Raw genomic sequence first — 20718 nt, 5'->3', positions numbered from 1 at the left:
GGCTCTATTCTTATGAAATCAGCCAAGTCATAAGACTCCAAGACAGACTTCATCATTACCTTTCAGATGCCATAGTGGGTCCCGTCCAACTGTCGATCCACCGGGAATGTGGGGAGAGTAGGGATCTTCACGTGCTTCTCAACCATCTCAAGCAAATATGCCATCTCAAGGGTTCACAAGGTCTTGTGAAGGGAGGGTAGGTGGAAAAAAAATGAAGAAGAGGCTGCAAATAATATGCAAGGTGGATGTCCAACGGTGATGGCCGCCTTCCACCCGATCTCCAAGTCCCGAACAGCCCAAGAAATCCCCAATCACCACCAAAAAACAACAAACCCTCAAGCTCCCACTGTCTACAAGCTTCAAGCCACCTGGGACTCTGATACCATATCGGAATGTACAGCGAGAAAATAAGACTAGTGCTATAGATAACAAAACGCAAAAGTGTGGAGAGAGAGGCTGTATAAACTCTGCTATATACACAAGATCCAGTACAACCTGGAGTGAGGAACCAAGGGTGGTATTTATACCACCCTCAAGTGCTAGTCGACCAAGACTAAAACAACTGACAGGGTACTCGTGATGTCCACGACTAAAAACAAGCAATCAGCCAACATATATCCAGTCAGCCAACACAGGACATCAGATCGGCTAGTATAGTAGGAGTCGGCCAGCACAGGACTACCCCACAACCAGAGAAAAATAGAAAAAACATGAGAAAATGGAGAAAAAATGAGAAAAACTCTAGGCAAACACACCCACAACAATGGCCCTCACTGTACAGACAGGAGATGACTGCTAACAGCAACCGCCTTTGAGGCCAAAGATTCTCCATCTCGTGCAAATCGCAATTTTGAAGACTCGCGCAGAGACGTGATCGGAAACTTTCTTTGCTCCATCCACATCAATGCATTAGTGGTTGGGGAGTAGATAGCAAAGTTTTGCTACATCTTTTCCTGGAGTGTTTCTTCTCGTGGGTTACTGGAGGACTTGTAGTGTTTCTTCATGGACAGTTGAACCAACGGAAAGTATTGGATATGTTAGGGTCCGGGATGCTGCGAGGCACAACAATGTGGACACACACAAACAGAGTCATGGAGATGTAGAGAAGCGTGAGGAAAGAGAATGAAACGTGTACCAAGTACAAAAGATAAGCACACCCTAAAATGTGGATAAGAGTGTTCACACGATTGAGAGTAAAAACCTCCAAGAGGGGAAAAAAAAAAAGCCCCGGCTTGATCCTAGATGAGTTCACATATCACTACCATGACATACAATCTACAAATCTCCCTGAGTGATGATGTGAATATGTATAGAAATATGATTGACCGATCCCCAAAAGGTAATAAGACAAAAGCTTTGCAAAAAGCTTCCAACTTTTCACGAGAAAGAGCCTTCTTGAACAAATCTGCCATGTTGTCATGTGTAGGCACATAAACCGAGCTTCTCTCTCCTACGGAGAGTCTCTCCCTAGCATATTGATAATGCACTTCAATGTGCTTAGTGCGAGCATGGAACACAGGGTTCCTCGCGACTGCCAATGCGCTTTGATTGTCAATGAATATGGTAGTGGAGGATAATTGTCCAACACCCACATTAGCCATAAGGCCTTTGAGCCAAAAACACTCACCTGTAGCTTTAAAAACTACTATGTACTCATCTTCATAGCTCAAAGTGGCCACTAGCTTCTTCCTGAGCCATGAAATACATGAATCACCAAGACGGAAGCAAAAGCCACTAGTGGACACACTAGTGTCGTACATTCAACCCAATATCACTGAAGGCATGTCGCTATGACTAGCCCCCTCAAGATAAAACAATCCAACGTACTAAGTGCCCTGAAGTAGCAGAAAACCTGCTTGACAACCTGCCAATGCTTAGTACCTAGGCTATGCATAAATCTGCTCAATTGAGAGACCCCAAACTGAATGCCTGACCTCGTATTGCATAAGTAAATCAGACATCCAACAACTTGCTAATACATGTCATCCAAAGGGTCACTTGGATCGTGGAGGCTAAGCTTGGCACCTGTCTCTATTTTAAGGCAAATGCAAACTTATGGTAGTGTTACGTGTGAATAGGACCTAACCAAGGGCACTTTTTCCCATGTGGTTTTTCCCCTTGGATATCCAATGTGAAAGAACAATCTATCTATTGCTTTGTACTTTCAAATTATTATGGATGTGATATACATGCAAGGTTGACTCTACCACCTCCATTGATTCTCAATCTCAATCTCTTTGTGTACTGTCCATCTCCATCTCCTTCTCTATGTGACTTTGTCAGCTAAAACCCTCTCTCTATGTGGGAGTAAAGCTTTCCAACATTTGGTATCATAGCTTGTCTCTCCTGGAGCTGCCCACTGCTCACCCACAAGCTGTGCAGGTTCGAGCTGCTGCCTACTCCTGGAGTGCAATCACAAGAGTAGGTGTGGGCAACAAGGGCCGGATGTGGACGAAAGGTAGCATGGGCCGGAAGGACGACGAGTCACGACGGTCGATGATTGTATGAAGCGCAAGGACGGATGTGTTTGAAAATTGCAAGAAAAAGGCCCTTGTCAAGTAAGGCATATAGTGGGCTGATCACTGCCCCACCAAGAAGCAAGCACTGCCTAGTGGTTGGGCAGCGGCAGCAGCTCTCCACCGCCCACTTAGGTGGCAAAAAGGAGCTAACGTGGTTCTCCCCGCATTAGTGCCACCCAGAGTGGTCAAGCGGAGCGCAAGAGGGGTTGGAAAGCAACGATAGGTCCAATGCATAACTTCTCTATCCACTAGAGCCTATTGTCGACGACTGTACCTGTGTACTTAGCCTGTGCATCTGCTATTTATTAAGAAGGGTCAACTTGCAGGTTTTTCCAAAAATCTACAAGTCTGCATCATTTTAAAACTATTTGAATCTCTGAAATTTTTGGGGCTTTTAGCTTGCCAGTACAACATAACATTGCAGAGCAGCAAATTTTAGGACTTTTCTAAAATTCATGCAATTCAGTACAAATTGGGACCAAAATTGTATACAAATTTTGGGGCTTTTTTGAAATTCATGCAATTCAATACAAACTGGGACCAAATTTGTACGAAAAATTTGGGGCTTTTTTGTTTGGAGCATGTATCAAGGTTATAGAGCAGAGATTTGATACATATGTACACACATTGAGTGTTTTTGGACACTACAGAGAATCTAGTGCAAGAATACTTTGGCTTGAGGTTGCATTTTTGCACAAAGAAAGTTTGCACAAGAACATTGGCTTGCCTAGCAGTGCACGTAAGTGTTTCTTGGTTTGCCTACAGGTGAGAGATGTGCTGTGTGTTCAATGTATTATATGGTACAAAAAGATGATGATGTCTGTACAACTTCTCAAGCCTTTAGCCTTCCCAAAAGATGGACTTACAACCTTCTAATGACTGACTTTCTATCTTCAACTGACTGACTATGGACCTGCCCCTGAAGGGGGATCAAATGCCTATGAATGGATTACCTTTATATAGGCTCTGTTTTGTGCCCTGGACCGGCCCGACTTGCCGTTGGCTAGTCCGACCCAAATAAATCATGTATATATGCTGAAGATGCTGATCATCCAGCCCGAATGATCCCCACAACTAATGTAATGCTGTCGGCCTTCTATAGGGGGCATAGAACCACCCAAATGATGGCCAAAACTGAAAACATGTGGGACGATGCACGATTGAGCCATTGCGTATACTTGTGGACCTTCTGCTTGAACTGTATGAGCCTGCAGGTGTCCTACTAGACCGTATGAACATGCTAGCGCCTAAAGCAAGGAGCGTTGCCTGATGCCTGACCCGCTCCATGATGTGAAGTTTGGCAGCGGAAGAGGTCCAAACAAAAGCGCAGAGAGAGAGAGAGAGAGAGAGAGAGAGAGAGATGTGAACTCAAGAATCAATGCTGAAAATGTTGAAGCATACAAGAGAGGCCTCGCGAGGGACAACCCGTGAGTGAGACTCTGCAAAACTGAACTGAATGGAAATGACAAGAGGACTCTCCTTTAAATAGGCAAAGTTCTTGCGAGTCGGTTAGTAGGCCAAAAAACCCACGACCTCAAAATGACCTGAATAAATCAAATGACCAGAGGAAAAATAATAAGCAAACTCTGGGTGGCCAGCCCACAACCAAGGGCCAGACCTGACACATCTGGACATGACTCTACCGCTAACACCCCCTCTCAGATCCAGGAAGTGGAAGTAATCCATGTGATCTGGAGTGTGTCCGCACCAAACTCTGCCGAAGAGCCTTTGTGAAGAGATCCGCCACACTGTCCTCCGTCTTGCAATACTCCAATGTAATAGTCCCGTCCAAGAGCTTTTCCCGTACAAAGTGATACTGAATCACGATCTCACAAGTGCCGGAACAGGCCGCTCTGTATTCAGCTTCGGTGGACGACAAAGCAACTGTAGGCTGCTTCTTACTACTCCACAAAATCGCTCCTGATCCAAGGGTAAAGCAGTAGCCTGTAGTAGACCTCCTGGAATCAATGTCCCCTGCCTAGTCTGAATCTGTCCATCCTCTCAGGATCAAGTCATCATCTCCAGTCCTCTCGGCTGCATAGAATATGCCACGAACCGGGGTGGCCTTCAGGTACCGCAAAATCCGCAATCCTGCTTGCCAATGAGTTTTCTTGGGCTGACTCATAAACCCTGTAAGGAGTCCTACCAGAAAGCAAATATTTAACCTGGTGTTCTACAACCAGATCAAAGAACCGACCAGCTTCCGGTACAAAGAAGCATCTATCAACTCAGAATCATCATGAGCTAAAAGCTTTAGGTTAGGATCCATAGGAGTTGAGATAGGCCGACTCGCCTGCATATCAAAGGCTGCCAAAAGCTCCTGCACATACTGCTTTTGGGATATGAAATCCCCCTCTGATCCTGCCATATCTCCAAGCCAAGGAAGAAATGTAGAAGGCCCATATCTGTCATCTCAAACTCCGCTTGCAAGGACTCCTTAGTCCTCTTGATGTGATCAGCATTACCCCCTGTGATAATAAGATCATCCACATAGAGCACAATGACCGTCGAAAGGCCATGCTCACGGTGAATGTACAAATTCGGATCTGCAGCAGATCGGTGAAAGCCTTTGCGCCAAAAGAAAGCGTCGATCTTCTCATTCCATGCCCGCGGGGCTTACTTAAGACCATAAAGAGCTTTCTTGAGCCTGTACACCATACCTTTGGACCGACCCTGTTGTTGGGTTTTATGCTGTGTATGCACCCAGAGGAGTGCTAGTGATCATCAGTAGGTTACTGGGGCACTTTTTACTTCAGTTAGTGGAGGTTTTTTCCCCCAGTTTAGTTCAGTTTCACTTATATGCAGTTTATAAGTGTTTTGGTCCACCCGGCACATTTATGGCCGGACATGTGAACACTTATCCTTTAGGGGTCACTATCATGTGGCTTGTACTTGATTTTTTCCATCATTGAGATATACAGCAGTCGTGTTCATTCCCTCTCTTTGGTTTCCACGCCTGATTGCTTTCTGTAAACCCTAACCCTAACCCTGTTTGTCTTCAATTGGTATCAGAGCCATTGAAGCTTTGCTCAGCACTACCCGTACACTTGTTGCTGCATCTGCCCGTACATCATACGTACACAGCCTGCGCCGCCTTCAGCAGAGCATTGAAGCTCTGTATTGCTGCTGCCCGTACAAAAGTACCTGCCCGTACAGTAAGCTTAGCCAACGCCGCCTGCAGCAGTGCGCCGCCTTCAGTAACGTGGTCGCCTTCAGTCGGGTACTGCATTAGTCAGTCGTCGCCTACAACTATTGTAAGCGCCGCCTTCAGCCCGTGTACCTGTGCGCCACCTGTAAGACGCCGCCTGCAGCCCCAGACAGCGCCGACTGTACGTGTACCTGTGCGCCACCTGTAAGACGCCGCCTGCAGCCCCAGACAGCGCCGACTGTCACCTGCGCAGCCATACGCCTTTAGCGCCGACTGTACCTGCACAGTACTGTGGTCGCCTCAGTATCCGTACTGTACCTGCTTGCTTACAGAGGACTGCTTTCGTACAGTACCTGCACAGTACAACAGTCTACGAGTACAACAATCAACTCATACGTATTGCAATCTCAGCTGGTAAGCATTACAGGTTTTGAGTTTTGGGCATTCTTATTTTTCTCTGTGAAAAATATACAGGCACAACAGGCAGTTTTTCTAGCAAGAAAATATACAGGTTTTTTGCACAGTTTGGGTGCACCAAATTTGGGCATTTTTGGGGCATTTTGGCATTGTGTACGCCATTTGCTGCTCTACTCAGTCATTGGTGCATTGAGCTGCACATTCAGAGGATTGAGAGTGCAGGCAGATTTGGGTGAACTGTATTCAGTGGAGTACAGTTGTTATCAGGGTTTTTGCTATTGGGTTTTTTTTGGTAAACAGGTACAACATTGTGCGTAAAGCATAATGGCAAATCAACAGCAAAGTGATGTATTCACATATTTGTCTAAGGAAGACAAATTGGATGGCACGAACTACTCCTTGTGGAGTTTTATGCTGAAAAATGTGCTTGTGGCAAAAGGTCTTTGGGATTTTGTTAGTGGTGATGAACCACGTCCAGGTCCATTGGCTCCAGAGACTCCTCCCCAAGGGGGTGCTCGTGGACGAGGACAACAGGTACAGGCTCCAGGACAGCCATTGCCTGTTCAGAGAACAAATGCTCAAAAGACATGGGATGCCAGGGATGCACAAGCTTTGTCACTCATTGCATTGTCAGTTCAGAGGTCCATTATACCTCATATTCGTTCAGCTGGCTCTTCACAGAATGCATGGGTGACTTTGGAGCAAATGTATGCGGCTCGTAATGAGGCTAGGATCTCATTTTTGAAAAGAGAGCTGGAAAATCAGAAAATGAATGAAGGAGATGATATGTCTAGCCACTTAAACAAGCTGCAGGATTTGAGAGAGCAACTCATCAATGTGGATGAGATTATTCCTGAGACACAGCTTGTGTCCACCATCTTGCACTCTTTGCCAAGATCCTACTTGGCTTTCCATACCTCTTTGAACCTCAGCATGAGGAATGCTGTTGAACCCCTCAAGTATCAGGAACTTGTTGCTCTCTTACTACAAGAGGAGCAAATGAGGAAGAATATGAATATGAACACAAATGCTGAACAAGCATTTACTACAGGTCAAAAGGGGAAAGGGAAATCTCAGCCAAAGAGTGCAAATCAAAATTCAGGTGATGGTGGTTCTTCACAGGATACCAAGAAAGGTGATGGACAGCCCAAGAAGAAGGGCAAATGTCATTACTGTAAGAAGCCAGGTCACTACATCACGGAATGTAGGAAGAGGATTGCCAAAGAGAAGGCAAAGGAAGCTGGGATGTCTGTTAATGATGCTCCTAAAGCTCCTCCAGAGACTGCTTCTTTTGTTGAGGACAGGGATTACTGTTTTTTTACATGCAGCTATGATGCCTCTTGGTCTTCACAGGCACTCAGTTTGACAGAGCATGCATGTACTTGGTATTTTGATAGTGGTGCCTCAAAGCATATCACATCTCGCAGGGATTTGTTTAGTCATGTTGGCCCTGCCCCTGTTGGCAAAACTGTTCAGTGTGCCAACAATGCTTCATATCCAGTGTGTGGCATTGGGGAGATTCAGCTTACAGCCATTGATGGCTCCATTCTCCGCCTTACAGATGCCTTATATGTACCAGGGATAAAGAAGAATTTGTTGTCCATTTCTTCTTTAGCACATTGTGGAATGCAAGTCCACTTTGATGATGATAAATGCATGGTCAGAGACAAAGCAAATGCCTTGACCTTGATGCTTACTGGTACATTATGTCATGGACTTTATGAGTTGGATGCATTTCAGCCAGTGGATCAGTCTGCTTATCATGCATTCACTCTTACTCCAGCTATGGTTGATGCGGAGTTATGGCATGCTCGCATGGGGCATGTAAATTTTGGTAGTCTTATGCTTATGCAGCGACATAATATGTTTACAGATCTACCTCTCATGGAGAAGCCTCCAGATCACATTTGTGAAGGATGTATTTTGGGAAAAATGCACAAGTTTTCCTTCCCACGTGATCAGGCTCTAAGAGCAACTGCAAAGTTGCAACTTATACACAGTGATCTTTGTGGTCCCATGGAGACGAAGTCATTAGGTGGTTGCTTTTATTTTGCAACATTTATTGATGACTTCTCTCGTATATGCTGGGTCTATCCTTTGACACAGAAATCACAGGTATATGATGCATTTTTGGCCTTTGTAGCACTTGCTGAGACAGAGTCAGGATGCAAGGTGAAGACTCTCCGTTCTGACCGAGGGGGGGAATATATGTCACATGTGCTGAATTCCTTTCTTGGGAGTAGAGGTATAAAACATCAGTATACTACTCCTTACACTCCACAGCAGAATGGGGTTGCAGAAAGGAAAAATCGGTCACTCATGGAGATGGCCAGATGTATGCTAAAGGCAAAAAGACTACCACATATCTTTTGGGTGGAAGCAGTAATGTGTGCTTGTCATATTTTAAATCGATGTCCCACAAAGGCATTGGTTTCTGTTACTCCTTTTGAGGCTTGGCATGGCCGCAAGCCTTCTATGTCGCATTTTCGTATCTTTGGGTGTCTTGCATATGCACACATACCCAAAGAGTTGAGGAGGAAGCTTGATGATAAAGCCACAAAATGCATTTTTGTTGGGTATAGCCGTGAGAGCAAGGGCTACAGGTTATATAACCCACTATCCAGGAAGATATTCATCAGTCGGGATGTGATTTTTGATGAAAAATCAGAATTATCCATGGCTGGTTATGAGGCAAATCAGGCTGAAAATGATGTGTTTGAAGGTCTACTACCCATGGAGTTTCATTCCACAGTTGGTGATCCAACTCATGAGGGTACTGGACAGCCAGCAAATGATGTAGGTGGTGCAGAAATTCAGCAGCCAAATGAGCCAGAAGCTGAACCAAATATGGGACAGCAGGCACCACAGGTCAGACATATACCTAGATGGTATTTGAGGACATTACAGGACAGCCATTTAGAGGGTCCTCTTGCTGGTCGTACTCAAGGACCAATGAGCATGCACACATCATGGATTTGAATCTGGTTATGGCAGCCAGTTTACAGGATGATGATGAGCCTGATTCATTTGTGGATGCACGAGGTAATGTGCATTGGAACAAAGCCATGCAGGATGAGATTGATTCTATTAAAAAGAATCAAACATGGGATTTGGTTGATCTGCCCAAAGGCAAGAAAGCCATTGGTACTAAATGGGTCTATAAGTTGAAAAGACATGCAGATGGATCCATTGACAGGTACAAAGCCCGTCTAGTTGCAAAGGGCTATGCACAGAAGAAGGGCATTGATTATGAGGAGACATTTGCTCCTACATCCCGTATGTCGACACTTAGGTGTGTCATTGCATTGGCTGCACATCGTGGTTGGGTTGTTCACCAGTTGGACATAAAGACTGCATTCCTACATGGGGACCTCGAGGAGGAAGTTTATGTATTTCAGCCCATGGGATTTGCAGAACATGGTCATGAGGGGAAAGTATGCAGGCTGAAAAAGGCCTTGTATGGTTTGAAACAAGCTCCACGAGCTTGGTATGCAAAAATAGATGCTTTTCTACTCACTCAGGGATTTGTGAACAGTCCATCAGAGGCCACTTTGTATGTGAAGAAAGAAGAGACAGATCTGCTGGTCATCAGTCTTTATGTGGATGATCTCTTGCTCATGGGATCAAATGATGACAAAATTGCAGCTTTTAAAGAGATACTGCAACAGACATTTGACATGTCTGACTTGGGCCTTGTACATTACTATTTGGGCATACAGTTTGTAAAGGATAACAGAGGCATTGGGTTGTTGCAATCACGTTATGTTGCTAAACTTCTGGAGAAGTTTAAATTTCAGGATTGCAAACCTATTAGTACTCCTATGGAGCCTGGGATGAAACTGTCACTACAAGATGACAGTGTTTCCTTTGATGCCACTACATATGCTCAGGCTGTTGGGTGCCTCATATACTTGTGTAATACAAGGCCAGATATTCAGTATGCAGTCTCTCAGTTGAGCAGATTCATGCACAGCCCACGGTTGTCACATTGGCAAGCTGTGAAGCGTGTATTCCGTTATTTGCAAGGTACCTCGACTCTTGGTTTGCTTTATCCTGAGGGGGGTGACATGCAGTTACACGCTTACAGTGATTCAGATTGGGCTGGTGATTTTGATACCAGACATTCCACTAGTGGGAATTGTTTCTTCCTTGGCGCTTCATGCATTTCTTGGCTAAGCAAGAAACAGACCACAGTGGCCACTTCGTCTTGTGAGGCAGAGTACAGAGCAGCCTACACTACTACTGTTGAGTGTGTTTGGCTGCGTCGTCTTATGACTGATATGGATATTTCAGTGGAGGAGCCTACACCTATCTATACAGATAGTCAGAGTGCCATTGCTGTGGCCAGGAATCCTATGTTTCATGCTCGCACGAAACACATTGAGATTCACTATCATTTTGTTCGGGAGAGACTCCAGGCAGGAGATATCAGTCTGATCTACTGTCCTACAGATCAGAATGTGGCAGACATCTTCACCAAGGCATTACCACGTCCGAAATTTGAAGCATTCCGCAATGCTTTGAATTTGTTTCCTTTTGGTGGATGATGTACAGTGATCACATATCACTCCAGGGGGGTTTGTTGGGTTTTATGCTGTGTATGCACCCAGAGGAGTGCTAGTGATCATCAGTAGGTTACTGGGGCACTTTTTACTTCAGTTAGTGGAGGTTTTTTCCCCCAGTTTAGTTCAGTTTCACTTATATGCAGTTTATAAGTGTTTTGGTTCACCCGGCACATTTATGGCCGGACATGTGAACACTTATCCTTTGGGGGTCACTATCATGTGGCTTGTACTTGATTTTTTCCATCATTGAGATATACAGCAGTCGTGTTCATTCCCTCTCTTTGGTTTCCACGCCTGATTGCTTTCTGTAAACCCTAACCCTAACCCTGTTTGTCTTCACCTGTTGAAACCTGGGAGGTTGTTCAACATACACCTCCTCTTTGAGATCCCCATTTAGGAAAGCAAATTGGTCATAGAGGTATCATGCCTACTACACGCATGATTGAGAGAGATTTCTTTTGGCCAAGCATGCGTAAAGACATTGAGGCTTATCTACATGCATGTATTACTTGCCAAAAGGTGAAATTTGACAGGCAAAACCTCCAGGTTTGCTTCAGCCATTGCCTATTCCCTCGCAACCTTGGGAAAGTATTACTATGGATTTACCTAGATCCCAGCATGGGAATGATGCCATTTGGACCATTGTGGACAGGTTTAGCAAGCAAGCTCATTTTTTGCCCGTCAAGAAAACCATTAAAGTTGATCATATGGTAAAGCTTTTTCTTGCTAACATTTTCAAGCATCATGGTATGCCTAAATCCAGTGTGGGGGATAGAGATCCCGGGACTACAAGCCTCTTTTGGAGGGCTTTATTTGATAACTTGGGTACTAAACTTGAGTTTTCATCATCTTATCATCCCCAAACGGATGGCCAAAGTGAAGCTGCAAATTCAGCCGTGTTGGATTTATTGAACTGTTATGTGGCAAATCAAAAGTCTGCAGGGGAGAAGTATCTTCCACTTGTTGAGTTTGCCTAGAACAATACAATCCATGCCTCCACGGGAAAGGCTCCGTTTGAGATTATTTATGGCAGAGTGGTATTGCCACCCATTCTTCGTACAAAGGATGAGATTTTTACAGCTGATGAATTTGTTCGCGACTTGGATGTAGCCTTTGGTCAGGTGCGGACAGCCATTGCAAGGTCACAAGATAAGCATAAAATGGCTGCTGACAAGCATAGAAGGAACATGCAAGTCAAAGAAGGTGATTGGGTTTTACTGAAATTTGAGAAGGCTAGGCTTCGGAAGAGACCAGGACGAGAAGGATCCTATCCTAAGCTTTCTCCTCGCTATTATGGACCCTTCAAGGTGATTCAAAAGATCAATGAAGTGTCATACAGGCTTGCTTTACCTAGTCACTGGAAGATTCACAATGCATTTCATGTGAGTCTATTTCGGAAATATGTGGGGCCAGATCCTGACGAGCCTGTCACAGAAGATCCGCCAGAGATTGATGAGCTGAAGGAGATCCTCTAGCCAGAACAGATTGTTTTTCACACGGAGCGAAAGCTACCTGCAAGAAAGCTTTCCAGGAGATACCTTGTGAAGTTTAAAAATTATTTGCCTATTGATGCAAAATGGGTAAATGAGAACTATTTTGTTGACTACCCACAGTTGTTGCAGGCATATCTTCAGTTGAGGACAACTCTTTAGAAGCCCGGGGGGATGTCACCAATTGGCCGACCATTTGGTCCATCTCCAGTTTTTGTGTCTCGTTCACTTGAGGCCAGGCCGGTGTCTCATGTGAAGAGGCCAGTATTTTTGCTTGACATGGACGGGAGCCAGACTAGTGCCACCCGTGTGTTAGCAAGATGGTGTCGTATGGACGGGAGCCAGACTGGTGCCACCCGTGTATGACCTGGACTGTTCTATCCATGGGATTGTCACGCCATGGAAGAGCCAGTATTCGTGCCGTGTCTCGCCTATGGGATTGTCACTCCATAGGGAGGCTCGTGCCTGGAATTGTGTCTTACCTATGGGACTATCACTCCATAGGAAGACCAGGATTTATGTTTTACGTCGTGCCATTTTTGTGCCCGACAGATATTTTGTACTTGTTCCATGAACCGGAGATATGTCCATGATACTATTTGCACATGCACTCATGTTTTGCATGTTTGAAATTGTTTTCACATGACTTGTATTTTTGTGTTTTCCTACTTGACGTGTTACTTACTGAGCGGGGACGCCTGCCAGTGAGTCGTGAAGTTTGCTCCGTCTTCTAACGAGTTTTGTTGCGTGTGAACAGGTGGTAAGTGTATTGCACATGTTGGTTTAATACTTTATTCTCTAACCTTTCACTTTATAAGGTTATATGTTCACATTCACTTAAAAGTGGGCACCCACTTTGGGCACCCACTTAGGGGCCAAGGTGGGGAGCCACACTTAACTTGTGTGTGTGTGGGGGTGGGTGCATGGCCACCTACCCACACCACCTGGAGCTGGCCGCCCACATGCAAACATGGGAAGCCAACCAAAACTCTAATCGTTAACTGCCCTCCAACATTTATAAATCAGAGGCGACCACCCTTCTAGGAAGCAACCGGCGAACGTTTCCACCATCTATCATCCGGCGACCATCTCTTGCGCATATTCTCCCAAGCGACTGCTGAACTGGCTACGCTTCTGCTCCCAGGCGGCTACTGAACTGCCTATGCGCTTCATCCCTAGGCGGCTGTGTGTGTGCGCCTCCACACAGGCAGCCAAACAGGCTGCGCTACCCACCACAGCAGACAACTGCGCCTACTCCACTTCCTCACCTGCAGGTGACTGTGCCATCTCACAGGCTCCTGCAGCCAAGTGTTACATCTTTCAACAAGGCGGCTGCTCCTTCTGTCCAGCAGGCTGCAGGTGACTGTGCGCCTCCATCTCCTCCTCCAGGCCGCTTCTTCTCCCTCAGGCGGTTGTACTTTCTGTACGTGGCTGCTGTTCCTTCAGTTGGCGATTGTGCTCCTTCAGCCAGGCGACGACTCCTCCACAAAAGGTGGCTGTGTCCTGCACAGCGGGTGGTTGTTTCCCTTTGTAAGCGGTTGTGCCTCCTTTCCATAGGCGGCATCTCCCTTCTTCAAGTGGCTACACCTTCAACACACGCAGCTCCTCCTCCTTCTCTTCGACAGGCTGCTATGTCTTTGTGTCCCTCTCAAGTAGCTGCACACAGACACCATGGGTATTGGTCTTTCAATCTACGAGCTACAAGTAACTGAATTTCAGATTTAAGTAAAGAACTTTGTGATAAATCTCATAAGGAATTCTCTCTACGGCAACACCCGTTCGGTGCTGGGTAGTCCAAGCTCCTGGAGAACCACGGTCCAAAGGTGCTGAGATCGGGAGAGCCAGGCGTTAGTACGGGAGCGCCTCTTTGTGCGTGGTCCTGGGACACCAGTGGGGCGCTCTCCGGGGAGTCCAGGGAAGGCATAGGACCGTAGACACTGGACCACTCAAGTGGTCGCTCTACTTCGAACGTCGACTTCGAGCCTTTTGTTTGGTACTGTATTCATTTGTACATGGACATCATCAGGTTCTTGGAACCCATGGAGCATTGTATTTGTTAAATACTCCCAATAATATATTATATATTGAGGGGGGGTCGGCCCATTCCGGCCCCCAATGCTGGTGTCCGTTTATCTCATTCCATTTCATTTCAATTTCAAGTTGTTATTAAGTTGTCCATTTTCAAATTGTGATATTAAGTTGTGCTATTACGCGTGTGGGTGTCCAACGGAGTCTATTCCCACTTGACGGGATCGGTTTCATTGACCATTGGTCCATCTCCAGTTTTTGTGTCTCGTTCACTTGAGGCCACGCCGGTGTCTCATGTGAAGAGGCCAGTATTTTTGCTTGACATGGACGGGAGCCAGACTAGTGCCTCCCGTGTGTTAGCAGGATGGTGTCGTATGGACGGGAGCCAGACTGGTGCCACCCGTGTATGACCTGGACTGTGTTCTATCTATGGGATTGTCATGCCATGGAAGAGCCGGTATTCGTGCCGTGTCTTGCCTATGGGACTGTCACTCCATAGGGAGGCTCATGCCTGGAACTCTGTCTTACCTATGGGACTGTCACTCCATAGAAAGACCAGGATTTATGTTTTACGTCGTGCCATTTTTGTGCCCGACAGATATTTTGTACTTGTTCCATGAACGGGAGATATGTCCATGATACTGTTTGCACATGCACTCATGTTTTGCATGTTTGAAACTGTTTTCGCATGACTTGTATTTTTGTGTTTGCCTGCTTGAGGTGTTACTTACTGAGCCGGGACACCTGCCAATGAGTCGTGAAGTTTGCTCTGTCTTCTGACGAGTTTTGTTACGTGTGAACAGGTGGTAAGTGTATTGCACATGTTTGTTTAATACTTTATTCTCTAACCTTTCATTTTATAAGGTTATATGTTCACACTTAAAAGTGGGCACCCACTTAGGGGCCAAGGTGGGGAGCCACACTTAACTTGTGGGTGTGTGGGGGTGGGTGCATGGCCACCTACCCACACCACCCTGGAGCTGGCCGCCCACATGCAAACATGGGGAGCCAGCCAAAACTCTAATCGTTAACTCCCCTCCCAACATTTATAAATCAGAGGCGACCACCCTTCGTGGGGAGCAACCGGCGAACGTTTCCACCATCTATCATCCGGCAACCATCTCTTGCACATATTCTCCCAGGCGGCTGCTGAACTGGCTACGCTTCTGCTCCCAGGCGGCTACTGAACTGCCTATGCGCTTCATCCCTAGGCGGCTCTGTGTGTGCGCCTCCACACAGGCAGCCAAACAAGCTGCGCTGCCCACCACAACAGACAGCTGCGCCTACTCCACTTCCTCACCTGCAGGCAACTGTGCCATCTCACATGCTCCTGCAGCCAGGTGTTACATCTTTCAACAAGGCGGCTGCTCCTCCTGTCCAGCAGGCTGCAGGTGACTGTGCGCCTCCATCTCCTCCTTCAGGCCGCTTGTTCTCCCTCACGCGGTTGTACTTTCTGTATGTGGCTGTTGTTCCTTCGGTTGCCGGTTGTGCTCCTTCAGCCAAGCGACTCATCCTCCACAAAAGGTGGCTATGTCCTGCACAGCGGGTGGTTGTTTCCCTTTGTAAGCGATTGTGCCTCGTTTCCATAGGCGGCATCCCCCTTCTTCAAGTGGCTACACCTTCAACACAGGCAGCTCCTCCTCCTCCTCTTCGACAGGCTGCTGTGTTTTGGTGTCCCTCTCAAGTAGCTGCACACAGACACCATGGGTATTGGTCTTTCAATCTACGAGCTACAAGTAAGTGAATTTCAGATTTAAGTAAAGAACTTTGTGATAAATCTCATAAGGAATTCTCTCTACGGCAACACCCGTTCGGTGCCGGGTAGTCCAAGCTCCTGGAGAACCACGGTCCAAAGGTACTGAGATCGGGAGAGCCAGGCGTTAGTACGGGAGCGCCTGTTTGTGCGTGGTCCTGGAACACCACTGGGGCGCTCTCCGCGGAGTCCAGTGAAGGCACAAGACCGTAGACACTGGACCACTCAAGTGGTCGCTCTACTTCGAACGTCGACTTCGAGCCTTTTGTTTGGTACTGTATTCATTTGTACATGGACATCATCTGGTTCTTGGAACCCATGGAGCATTGTATTTGTTAAATACTCCCAATAATATATTATATATTGAGGAGGGGGTCAGCCCGTTCCGGCCCCAGTGCTGGTGTCCATTTATCATTTCAATTTCAAGTTGTTATTAAGTTGTCCATTTTCAAATTGTGATATTAAGTTGTGCTATTACGCGTGTGGGTGTCCAACGGAGTCTATTCCCACTTGACGGGATCGGTTTCACCTACTAAGTTCTATCCCCTCATGAACTCTCATTTGATGTGCCTTTGTCAACTTCGTCTGCTATAGCCAACCATGTTTCTTAAGCTTGAATCTATCCCTGAATCTTTGCAAGCTCATTCTCCAAGCCATTTCTATCATGGCCATCCAACCAGATCCCTTGTGTATACATTATTTCTAGAAACAAATTTGATCCATGAGGATCTGCTTGTTAAGTCTAAGAAATTTCAGGCTGTCCATGAGGAAGAACACAAATTTGCCTTGTTAAAGAAAACTCAAATCAGCTAGCTGCCTATCTAGACCTAACTATGCAAATCTATGCAAGATTTACACAGACACTCTATGCAAAACCAACCCACAGGGCTGTAGGAAGAATCTGATGCAATTCTCTATGCAAGACACCTCAAAACATGCCTAATGCAGCAAGAGCTTGCTATAGGTTGGCCTATGCTCTTACCAGTGTAGCACAAGTACTACAGAAGCATAATGATATAATGCTAATCTAAGACATAATCCTGCAAACACACATGTAGGCCCGAGGAACGTTCACTTTATCTACTGTATATTATAAAAGATGAGATATACAATGCTGTAAACTCAGATCTGGACTGAGACTAGGACTTCCTTCCATGCTAGCATTAAGTTATAATGCATGACCAAAAGGTTGTACTAATGTACTAAAGATTGATCGAGAGTTGTGCAGACAGAAATATACACATTGGCACCACTCCTTCCTCAATTTAGGAACTTGCATTGCTGGCTCTGCAATCTAGCATTGAAAGGTTGAGACTGACCCTGGCCTATCCTTAATGCAAGTAAATGTTGGTTGGTCAGTCACACATTTCCGTAAAGGTACCTCTAGCTTCCAGCCAACTCCACACTTGGGCACCTAGTTTTGACTCTTCTAGGTGGCTCCTTGGAACGCTTGATCTGTTCCGATTTTGCTCCTATGCTGAGATCCATGTCCTTGGACACTCGTGCACATGGTAATCAACCTTTTTAGAATGCCCACCCTCACATCTTTAAGGGATGTGTAGCATCCATACTTTTCTTTCGCAAGAGGGAAAGGTTATTGCTACCCTTGCCTCTATCAAAGAGGTGTTGCATCACCGAGAAGTACTCAATAGATTGTATATATATCCTTGCTTCTATCAAAGAGCATTGCATCACCTTTGCATGTACGCGAGTTTAGGTATGTATATATGAACACACACACACACATGTTCTGAAGGCATCTACACATAGCTAGATGCTCGTATTTATCTAGCATTTACTCTTTATGTAGACATGTACTTGCATGATGGGGCCTCAAAAGACAAGAAAATATTTATCTAGCTATCTATATGCCAAAATTTTAATAATTTAGACCTTTCATTCTTCAAGCCATGATATACTACTTTGGGATTGCTTTTAGCCAACAACAGACCATAGGCCATCTCAACTTGCCACATGGCAAAGTAAGAATGCAAACGAATATGCATCCTTCTCAGCCAGCTCACCATAGATCTAACTTAGGTGAACAAACTCACCTCGGTCCTGCTATGTGCATTCATTCTTATCTTGCAGCGAAAAGCTTCCCCCTCCTGCAAACATAATTTTTTATTGAATCAGCCCAAGAGTTTGATGAAAGATACCACCATATTCTGTATCAAGCCTAATCCATGAAGACACCAGCATACCCTACCTCAAGAGCTTTTTCCACTTTTGCAGATGACCAGTGGGGCAAAAAATAACTTCTTTGAGCAGGACCTTTGTCATTTTTCTGTCTCTGAATGTAGCAGCTCTTAGGGGAGCAAAATTGTGACATCGGGGATCCATAAATTTTAGACTCCTGCCACAAATTACCAGACCCACACTCATCCCCAAAAAGCCTGGAATTGGAATCACTGTATAAATTGCTTGTGCTGACCTCCTCGAGCGAGGAACTTGATCCAAACAACCCATCCTCTGCACAGCTACAGTCTTGTGTAGACCTTGAAAGAGGAGGAATGTCAGTTTTGACTTTAGGGCTGTACTTCATCCTGTCAGGCTTCAAATACTGACAATCCCCACTAGGCAGTGTTGGGGTTTTGTTGGCCTCTTTCCACTTTGGCTTTGGGATGGGAATGGCTTGAGACTCTCTAGATCTGGCTTTGTTAGGTGTGCACATGCCAGAAGCCGAACTCAATAGACCATCACCAAGAGCGCAAGATGATGGAATAGAAACACCTTGTTCGTAAGCTGTGCCTACTGTTGATGCCTTCACAGTTTCACAGCCTTTGCTATTGAAGCCAGGGTTGGGCATGCAGCTTGGGCTTGGACTTCGAAAGGAAGAAGCAGACTCCTGTGAGTCAGTGGCAGATGATGGAGTTCCTCTACGTCTAGAGATCGCGCCCTCCTTGGTCCCTGAAACTCGCAAAAACCACAAATTGACAACACACTAGCCATCAAGCAGAATGCTCGGGCAAAGAAACATGCTACTATAGTACTATTCATGCAAATGCATCAGAAGTACTGACCATGACAGTGCAAATCTAGCATGAAAGGTATATAGACGGGAAATGAAAGGCTATGGATGAAGAAACTACATAAAGGGCCCTACTATTCAAACAAATGCATCAGAAGTAATGATCATAACAGTGCAAAATAGATGCAGAAACAGCCCCAAATTGCATACACAAAACCTGATGCCCTGCATCTTGACAATCAATGATATCTCTGAATCAACTCTCTACACACAGATGAAGTCCGAGGCCGATCTTCTTGTTTCAAGAAAATCAAACATCAACAAAAAGCATGAGGAAAGGCCGCACACGTTTACAAGAATGTAGGTCACCAGATGGTAAGAACATGTGCAGACGGTGGAAAACAACCTCCTTTCACAAAATTACTCAAGCGCCACAGCCAAACCAGTTGGGAAAAAACTCAAAAGCCGATAAAAAACGAACCGTTTGAACAGGAGGAGCTGGCACCATCATTGACTTCTGTGGTGAGCTCTTGAGAGCGGCGAGCTCTGCGTCGACGAGGCTTCTTATCGGAATCTCCGTCGCTATGGTTAGGGTTAGGGTTAGGGTTAGGGCTAGTGCAAATTTTAGGGTTAGGGTTAGGACGCGACATGGCGGAGACGGTATAGAGGAAGGGGGGCGGGGGCACTGCGTTGTAAGCCTTGATGGCCGCTTGCTGCTGCTCGATTTTGTGCTGCATCTCTCTGAGAAACGGAAAGAGAGAAAGAGAGGGCGGAAGAAAAGTAGTTGTTTTGTTGAGGACGACGACGATATGAAGAAGAAAGCAAAGCTATTAATTGGGCGGGCGGCGGAACTACACTTGGGCGGCGCCGCCCATCACGGCCAAGAAAAAGCCGGACCCGGAAAGCTTATTAAGTACGGTTAACTCTACCCAGCGTGAAGTCAGAAGCCTGGATTTGCCCTTTAACCTTAGATCTCGTTCTTGTCCTTTCGGCCGGTAAACCACTCTCTGTAAACCGCTTATCATTCTTTTGATTTTCCTTTTTTCTTCTTTTCTTGGGTACTCCTAGTAGGCTATAGCCCATGTAGTTCAAATTGGTCCCACCTAGGGACCTTATTGTGATAACTAATTAATGAATATACATGTTCTACTCACTTTGGTCCCCTATAAAGCTACATGGTCAAGTGTCGATTTCTAGGGATAGAAAATAGTCGGGCAGATAAGGTGACGACCTTTCTCCTACCGGACGTAGGTTTGATTTTGGCCCACCCCTCCCCCAAGGGATGAAATAAAAAGAGTGTGTTTCTCCTCGCCCAAAAAAAAGTGTCAATTTCCAAGATTTTTGGCAATGTTTATATTGTTTCGTAAACATGAAAAAATTGTTTGGATCTTTATTTTCTAGAATCGTTCTCCTACCTGCCTTGCATATTGGAGTCTCTCTCTCTCTCTCTCTCTCTCTCTCTCTCTCTCTCTCTCTCTCTCTCTCTCTCTCTCTCTCTCTCTCTGGATGCACATGTATGTGCATGTGTTTATTGATCTTCTGTATATGCACAAACATGTATGTGCATGTGTTTATTGATCTTCTGTATATGCACAAACACACACGTTCATTTTTTACAAGCAAGCTTGCTTGGTGAAAGAACAAGACCCCTTGATATAAACATGATTTTATCTTCTTTATTGAGATGTTAACTAGAAATCACATGTATTTTACTTGTGAACAGCGCAATTTCACATATATGTCCTAGCTCGCATTCTCTGTGCAAGGTGGAAGAAGATAAGTGCTCCACACATCCTTGCATTGGGTTAGTGAGGAACATAAAAATTT

At 45.6% G+C, this 20718-nt stretch overlaps 1 protein-coding gene across 2 annotated transcripts in view; it reads right to left on the bottom strand.

Moving 5' to 3' along the window:
- The window catches only part of LOC147632822 (Ribonuclease II/R family protein), a 29571-nt gene extending 9798 nt beyond the window's left edge, over window positions 1–19773 (bottom strand). The window contains exons 1-4 of one of the 2 annotated variants that reach the window (XM_086807706.1): window positions 19373–19693; window positions 18355–18830; window positions 18130–18276; window positions 17975–18028 (exon numbers count right to left, since the gene is read on the bottom strand). In XM_086807706.1, the coding sequence (XP_086663832.1) occupies window positions 17975–18028; window positions 18130–18276; window positions 18355–18830; window positions 19373–19628 (933 nt within the window). In that variant the 5' untranslated portion in view covers window positions 19629–19693. Of the gene's footprint in view, window positions 1–17974; window positions 18029–18129; window positions 18831–19372 lie in introns of both variants that reach the window. The other variant, XM_086807705.1, reaches the window with a different exon arrangement.
- Between the last annotated feature and the right edge of the window lie 945 nt (window positions 19774–20718).

Source organism: Cibotium barometz, chromosome 13 (assembly GCF_041138505.1).
Source record: "Cibotium barometz isolate CiBa-2024 chromosome 13, ASM4113850v1, whole genome shotgun sequence".
Classification (NCBI taxonomy): Eukaryota; Viridiplantae; Streptophyta; class Polypodiopsida; order Cyatheales; family Cibotiaceae; genus Cibotium; species Cibotium barometz.
This window is presented reverse-complemented; position numbering and strand designations above follow the sequence as displayed.